The 8,466-nt window shown below is 46.4% G+C and overlaps 1 protein-coding gene across 1 annotated transcript in view; it reads left to right on the top strand.

The window, feature by feature from the left end:
• The first annotated feature begins 658 nt into the window (after nucleotides 1-658).
• The window catches only part of JTB (jumping translocation breakpoint), a 33,687-nt gene continuing 25,879 nt past the window's right edge, over nucleotides 659-8,466 (top strand). Inside the window, exons 1-3 of the mRNA XM_085890679.1 lie at nucleotides 659-1,231; nucleotides 3,944-4,005; nucleotides 6,346-6,431. Coding sequence (XP_085746805.1) covers nucleotides 1,146-1,231; nucleotides 3,944-4,005; nucleotides 6,346-6,431 — 234 coding nt within the window. The 5' untranslated portion in view covers nucleotides 659-1,145. The remainder of the gene's footprint in view (nucleotides 1,232-3,943; nucleotides 4,006-6,345; nucleotides 6,432-8,466) is intronic.

Raw genomic sequence — 8,466 nt, 5'->3', positions numbered from 1 at the left:
AGTTTGAGCCCCGTCAACCGCTGAATTAACAACAGGGGGTTGACTCAGCTTGTCATCCTTCTGAAATGAGCATCAGTGCACTGGCAATAGGGGCACTGCATCAGTGGCACAGCCGCATCCCTCACCAATGATGCAACCAGCAGCCAAAAGGCTGTACAGGATCGCTGCCATGAACTTCCAACTAGACCATAGCTTAAGCTATGACCATTAATTTACAACTGGACCATATCAAGCTTCTGCAATGAACTTCCAACTGGACCACATCTCAAGTTACGACCATGAGCTTCCAAATGGACCATGTCTCAAGCTATGACCATTAACTCACAACTGGACTATGTCTCAAGCTATGACCATGAGTACAAGGAAAAGTACACATTATCAAGCAAGCTGCTTGGCGAGTGATAGTAAGTCCCTTGATAACCGAACACACCCTGGTGGTTACAAAGTTCGTCGGCTCTCAGCAGCTTGGGTGGGGGGGGGGGGGGTGTTCAGTTACCAAGTTTCTCGCAGATCGCTCGCCAAGCGGCTTAAGCACTCAAGCAAGCACTCCATTGGAAACGTTGGATGAGGAACGGCTGACTCGGCAAGCGCTAACTCGTTGCTTGGTAACTGAACACACCCCGAATTGATCAAAGATTTGAGAGAAGGTGCAGGGATTCTCGTAGATCTATAAAATGAGAAGTGTGGTTGATGAATTCTCGTAGATCTGAGAAACGCAGGCGACAAAAGTCCAAATTTCATGTACAGTGCGGCGGGTTTTCGGTGATGACGTTTACAGTTTAATGCAAATGAGGATTTCCGGACGAGTGCGAGGCTGACGTGTGTACGCTCTTTAACGGTAGTTTGTCCGCGAAGTGTTAAACGTCGAGTGATTATCGGGGCTGAAGGAGAAACTAGGCCGAAGCGAGGCCTACGATTTAACGGCCTTTCCTTGTGTTGACGACGAGAGGAGGTGCACCTCGTTCCCGATACAGTGTACACGTCGCCTCTCGGCTCCGCATCTGAAGGAGTTTCTCGTCGTCCCGGCTCCAAATCAATGGAAGCACGGAAAGTAGGTCCGGATCGACCAGGTGAACCGAGGCCTCACACGATTGTTTGTCATTAATCGCGGCATTGACCAGGGACAGGGGCCCGAGCTCGGCAGCATGACGTGGCCCGGTGCCGTTTCCCAAATAACCCGCCATTTGTTCCGAGGATTTTTGTTCCTCTGCTTCGCTTTGGCTTTCTCACGGTACGAGCTGCTGGTGCGGAAAAGTCGCGAAAAAGTGTTTCATTATCTCATATCCGTGAACGTGGTGTGTGTGTGTGTGTGTGTGTGTGTGTGTGTGTGTGTGTGTGTGTGTGTGTGTGTGTGTGTGTGTGTGTGTGTGTGTGTGTGTGTGTGTGTGTGTGTGTGTGTATATATATATATATATATATATATATATATATATATATATATATATGTATATATGTATGTAAAAATAATCTCACATCACTGTTTCTTGGAGGAACAATATTCCATCTACTTATTTCGTACGCAGGGGGGATTTTATACCGAGTGTCTGGAATCTGAAACCTGTGCTTCGCCAGGATCAATGACTGATTGCACGGAAACGATGCGAAGCAGCCGAGTTGGGAGGGGTGTCTTAAAATATTTAATGCTGTCCGTTTGAGATATGGTCCAATTGTAAGTTCATGGCTGCAGCTTCTTATATGGTCCAGTCGTAAGTTCTCGCTTGAGATGTGGTCCGGTCGTAGGTTCTCGCTTGAGATGTGGTCCGGTCGTAGGTTCTCGCTTGAGATGTGGTCCGGTCGTAGGTTCTCGCTCGAGATGTGGTCCGGTCGTAGGTTCTCGCTCGAGATGTGGTCCGGTCGTAGGTTCTCCCTCGAGATGTGGTCCGGTCGTAGGTTCTCCCTCGAGATGTGGTCCGGTCGGAGGTTCTCGGTCGAGATGTGGTCCGGTCGGAGGTTCTCGCTCGAGATGTGGTCCGGTCGAAGGTTCTCGCTTGAGATGTGGTCCGGTCGTAGGTTCTCGCTTGATGTCCGGTCGTAGGTTCTCGCTTGAGATGTGGTCCAGTCGTAGGTTCTCGCTTGAGATGTGGTCCAGTCGTAGGTTCTCGCTTGAGATGTGGTCCAGTCGTAGGTTCTCGCTTGAGATGTGGTCCAGTCGTAGGTTCTCGCTTGAGATGTGGTCCAGTCGTAGGTTCTCGCTTGAGATGTGGTCCAGTCGTAGGTTCTCGCTTGAGATGTGGTCCAGTCGTAGGTTCTCGCTTGAGATGTGGTCCAGTCGTAGGTTCTCGCTTGAGATGTGGTCCAGTCGTAGGTTCTCGCTTGAGATGTGGTCCAGTCCTAAGTTCTCGCTTGAGATGTGGTCCGGTCATAAGTTCTCGCTTGAGATGTGGTCCGGTCCTAAGTTCTCGCTTGAGATGTGGTCCGGTCCTAAGTTCTCGCTTGAGATGTGGTCCGGTCCTAAGTTCTCGCTTGAGATGTGGTCCGGTCCTAAGTTCTCGCTTGAGATGTGGTCCGGTCACAAGTTCTCGCTTGAGATGTGGTCCGGTCACAAGTTCTCGCTTGAGATGTGGTCCGGTCACAGGTTCTCGCTTGAGATGTGGTCCGGTCGTAGGTTCTCGCTTGAGATGTGGTCCGGTCGTAGGTTCTCGCTTGAGATGTGGTCCAGTCGTAGGTTCTCGCTTGAGATGTGGTCCAGTCGTAGGTTCTCGCTTGAGATGTGGTCCAGTCGTAGGTTCTCGCTTGAGATGTGGTCCAGTCGTAGGTTCTCGCTTGAGATGTGGTCCAGTCGTAGGTTCTCGCTTGAGATGTGGTCCAGTCGTAGGTTCTCGCTTGAGATGTGGTCCAGTAGTAGGTTCTCGCTTGAGATGTGGTCCAGTAGTAGGTTCTCGCTTGAGATGTGGTCCAGTAGTAGGTTCTCGCTTGAGATGTGGTCCAGTCGTAGGTTCTCGCTTGAGATGTGGTCCAGTCGTAGGTTCTCGCTTGAGATGTGGTCCAGTCGTAGGTTCTCGCTTGAGATGTGGTCCAGTCGTAGGTTCTCGCTTGAGATGTGGTCCAGTCGTAGGTTCTCGCTTGAGATGTGGTCCATTCGTAGGTTCTCGCTTGAGATGTGGTCCAGTCGTAGGTTCTCGCTTGAGATGTGGTCCAGTCGTAGGTTCTCGCTTGAGATGTGGTCCAGTCGTAGGTTCTCGCTTGAGATGTGGTCCAGTCGTAGGTTCTCGCTTGAGATGTGGTCCAGTCGTAGGTTCTCGCTTGAGATGTGGTCCAGTCGTAGGTTCTCGCTTGAGATGTGGTCCAGTCGTAAGTTCTCGCTTGAGATGTGGTCCAGTCGTAAGTTCTCGCTTGAGATGTGGTCCGGTCCGAAGTTCTCGCTTGAGATGTGGTCCGGTCCGAAGTTCTCGCTTGAGATGTGGTCCGGTCCGAAGTTCTCGCTTGAGATGTGGTCCGGTCCGAAGTTCTCGCTTGAGATGTGGTCCGGTCCGAAGTTCTCGTTTGAGATGTGATCCGGTCCTAAGTTCTCGTTTGAGATGTGGTCCGGTCACAAGTTCTCGCTTGAGATGTGGTCCAGTCGTAGGTTCTCGCTTGAGATGTGGTCCAGTCGTAGGTTCTCGCTTGAGATGTGGTCCAGTCGTAGGTTCTCGCTTGAGATGTGGTCCAGTCGTAAGTTCTCGCTTGAGATGTGGTCCAGTCGTAAGTTCTCGCTTGAGATGTGGTCCAGTTTTATGTATCTTTGTGAGTAAATTTGTGTACCATATGTATTTTATCAGTGGACAGCAGAATTAATTTGTTTTCTTCCTTTGCTGTTTTAGTCAATGCTGGGAATTTAATTTTTTTAATGAAATGAATTGCATCATAACATTAATAAAGCTGCTTGCATCAGGACACCGATTTGACCTGTGAACTGTATCGTTGTACCTCTGATTATTCAGTGAATGTGAATCTTTGTTTGCAGGAATATTTTTTCTGATGCCATACCTCAGCTTGCCACAGAAAAAAACACCCACGTGGTTCTTGGTACGTCTGAAGGAGATCCACCACGATGACCATTTCTCTATGTTTTTTATAGGCTCTTCCTACTCCCCTCTGCCCCCCCCCCACACCCCACCTCACCACTCACCTCCCTACAACCATCCATGTATCCATCGGGACCATACTATGTGCAGAGCATTGGTGCTGCCTAAGCAGTCTCCTTGGCTATCGGACACAACCCTGGACGGGTCACCACTTTGACACAAGATACCAGCAAGCTGGCACTCATTTTGCTGACCTCTGAAGATGACAGGCAGACAACCCCACCTGGTATTAGTTCTACAGCCAAGTGGGATTCAAACTCAGGATCCTAGAATCCCAAGCCCACCACCCTGACCATTAAGCCAACACCAGGCATGTTCAAAAGTCGCTTTCACAAAAAAACTACTGAAAGTTCATTTTAGCTTTTCTTTAGATATGTACATCAGTCATGTTCACTCTCATGTCATGTGCTGTAGATCATAATTTTGAAGTTTCACGTCGATTGATGCAGCAGTTCAAGAGATAATTTTTCAAATATTTTCCTTCAATCCAATATGGCTGCCAATCCATATGACCTATCACCGTCTTATTCTTGAACACCTTGGTATCCCCAAGGCTTGGGGAACGTGTGTGAAGTTTCCCCAAGATCTGTCCAGCCATTCTGGAGAATATTTTTAGGCTTCAGGGTAAATCCAATATGGCTGCCAAACCATGTGACCTATGACATCATAGGTGGGGAATTATGTGTTCCTCATGGATAGGTGGTCATACCTGTAAAATTTCTCATCAATTTGTTCAGCTGTTTCAGAGATTTTTGTAGGTTAAAAAAAAGTGCCGAACCACATGACCAATGACATCATAAAATTTTTTTCTGTTCAGCAATATCCCTCGATTACCCTCAAATTTTCATGCTGATTGTACGTAGTGTTCTATGTATGCAATTATGACATCACAACGAAGGCACCTGACAGAATAATAATAAAAAACCTAAAAGGTCACTCCGTGGAGTGCATACCTCCTCCATGTACTGCCTGATCCACAAGAACATATCGGGCCCAATACATGTTTGAAATATCATGGAAAACAGTACTTTATCGTTTTTGGCCTCATCAATGGTGAAGAATCACTTTAAAAATTAAATAATTCTCGTATACAGATCCGGATTCGGATCTTCACCAAAATCAAATCAATTCTTCCTTGTCACACACCCAACATGTCCACCAAGTTTCGTCCGAATCCGTCCGCAACTTTTTTGAGATATTGTGCTATATATCATGTTTGGCCCTATCTCTCAATGGTGAAGAATCACTTTTAAAAATCATCAGATCCAGATCTGGATTCTGTAAGTTTTTTATTTTTATTATTATTTTTTAGTTGAGCCTGGTGTTGGTGCAGTGGTTAGGGCAGCGGCTTGGGATCCAAAAGGTCCTGAGTTCAAACCCCGTTGGGCCACTGAATTAACACCAGGGGGTTGACTCAGCCTGTCATCCTTCCGAGGTCGGCGAAATGAGTGCCAGTGTACTGGTCCCGGTATATGCCCCAGTTAGAATAGGTGTACCATATCCCTGTGTGTCGTAAGAGGCGACCAGGGTTGGCGTCAGGAAGGGCATCCGGCCATAAAACATTGCCTCAAGAAAAAAAAGCCAAACCCCTGCACAGCAGGGAAAAATGGCTGTAAAAACGGTCATTTTTTTATTTTATTATTTTTTAGTTAAGGCTGCATTGAAAGTAGCTACACAGTACTCCAACACAGGTCTAATGTTGGCAATATAAATTGTGACAAGGTCATAAAAGGGTATGTTGTACGATTTAAGATTATGCAAAATGTACAGCAAGTTCTCTTACATTTCTTAAGCATTTGTCCTATATATGAGCATCCTATTTCAAGTTTTTTATTTTTATTTTTTTGTATTATCACACCAAGCACTTTGCACATTGGGTAACTGAGTATCATTAATAGTCAAAGCTGAAGATGTGTTCCAGGGTATCTGCCATCATCTGCGATCTGCTGAGATGGGATCATAGCGTCATCGGATATCTGCTGAGATGGCAACAGCCAGCATGCTAATCCAAAAATGTATTTATTTTTACAGCAGATTTCCTTCCTTGTACATCAAGGAAGAGTTTCTGACAGTCAGACTCAAATTCTCTGAACCTATCACTGTCCCAAAACCCGACCTCTGAAACTGAAAACCGTTCACCATTTATATCGTTTTGCATGGCACAGTCTCACCTCGTGTGATGCCCCCCCCACCTCCCCCAGAATATTCAGATGAATGCATCACTTTGTTTGACCCGTCTTAGTGGGTATTCATATCAGCCAATTCCTCATTCCACCTGCAGGCTCATTATCATCAAAACAGCCTTGCTGGAAGATGGAGGAATACGAGACTGTGCAAACTTGTAGCCCGTGCTCAGACTTCCAACAGGTAACGTATTGAATAACTGTATTTGAGCATATTTATTTAAGTGCTGGTAGGATGGCTTAGAGGTGAACACAATCTCTGAGCTGTCTATCCTGGGTTAGAATCTTGGCCAAGCTATAAACTGTCATCCTTGTGTTTAGCATGCAAGGTGACTCATCAGTGTGTGTTTCATCCATCAGAAGGATGTCAAGCAGGAGGATCCATCTACCAGCACAGGTCATTGGAGGTTATAAATCCTTATGTCTTTCATGAAGAGTCGGCGAGTTCTCACCGGAACCCTGAACAAATTACAAATTCTTGCCCAAATTGCCTTCGGTTGAACATCCTAACCGACCCCACAATGTAGGACCACTTGGGGTACTCGGCGTAATAGTAGTAGATTTAATCCTATTTATTTCATTTTTTTTTTCTTTCTGAAATGACATTTGATATTTATCTACAAGCTTTTCAAAATATCTTTTTCATTTTAACCCTCATGATGCTTTGGATGGGGGTGCCAGAAGCAGAAATTAAGTTTGAGGAGCGTCTGTATGAGGAAATGATTGGAAGAGTTTTGGTTTGGCCATGGGTTGTCAGGGGAGTTCAGCATGAACCATCGGATTGAGACAGGGCAGTTCAATCGGTTCACTACTGCTTATTATGGGGATGGAGCAGAAGGGTCAGCAAGGGAGGCAATCTGAAAAAGATAGTAGTCTGCATGTATTATATATACTAGTGCGTGCCCGTACGTGCAAAAAAAAAAAAAAAATTTCAAACCGCATGCCAGAAACAACACAGGCCGTTCCTTCGCTCTTGTGTGCCCGTACGTGCGTGGCCTTACGTGCAAACCAAAAAAAACAACTTTCAAACAACACAGGCCGTTCCTTTGCTCTCGTAAACGACGACTCGACTGGGGCATTGTGTTTATCTATAAATGCGCATAAGAAATCGAGAAATTATTAGAATACAGTAAGTCATCACGATCCGGAAGTGGTGCGTGCCCGTACGGAATGTTCACATGCATTCCACGAATTGTCGCTTTCATTGAAGTAATAACTGCTGTGATACTTCCACACACAGAGTTAATTAAAATCAAGTTGAATTCCCTGTCTTTGCTTGCCATGACATTCGCTGCCATTGACCATTGCCACTCCTACGCCATGGTAACTAAATGGCGCCCTTTCCCCATCGGCCACGCCTACGCAGCAACGTGTCTTATCATTAGTTTGGTAAATGAATGGCTGCAGCAATGTGTCTTGTCATTGGTTTGGTAAATAAATGGCCATAACTTGGGAAGCACTTGTCCGATTGATATCAAACCTTGAAAAGGCACATACTCAGCTCCCCAGCAATATACCTGGCAAGTTTCAATTAGATCGGACCAGTGGTTGTCGAGAAAGTGGTCACAGACACACACACACATACACACACACACACTGCTGGAATTATAGATAGATAGATATACATTATGGCACAGAGTGGTAGGAAATGTGGGAGATGGAAAGGTGGAAGAATGTTCTTGACAGAGATGGACTGAGGTAGTGTGTGTCAGACTGCAGAGAAAGGAACTGAACATCTGTTTTGAGGGGAATAAGATCTGGCAGGGAAGCAGATTTTGGTATTTCGGTGGAACAGTGACTCAGAATGATAGTTCAGAGATGAAGGTGTGGATGAGGATACAGGTGGGTGCACGTTTACGGAGGAAAGTGGAGGGACTTGTGGCAGAGAGGAAAATATCAAGGAAATTGAAAGGGAAAGGTCTCGGGTCTTGTGGCATGCCGATGCCTTCCTTTACGGTCTGGAGACAGTGTCACTGGAGCTTGGCAGAGAGAGAGAGAGAGAGAGAGAGAGAGAGAGAGAGAGAGAGAGAGAGAGAGAGAGAGAGAGAGAGAGAGAGAGAGAGAGAGAGAGAGAGAGAGAGAGAGAGAGAGAGAGAGAGAGAGAGAGAGAGAGAGAGAGAGAGAGAGAGAGAGAGAGAGAGAGAGAGAGAGAGAGAGAGAGAGAGAGAGAGAGAGAGAGAGAGAGAGAGAGAGAGAGAGAGAGAGAGAGAGAGAGAGAG

The sequence above is a fragment of the Eptatretus burgeri genome, chromosome 8 (assembly GCF_056783735.1).
Source record: "Eptatretus burgeri isolate ZD-2024b chromosome 8, Ebu_testis_v1, whole genome shotgun sequence".
NCBI classification, from domain to species: Eukaryota; Metazoa; Chordata; class Myxini; order Myxiniformes; family Myxinidae; genus Eptatretus; species Eptatretus burgeri.
This window is presented reverse-complemented; position numbering and strand designations above follow the sequence as displayed.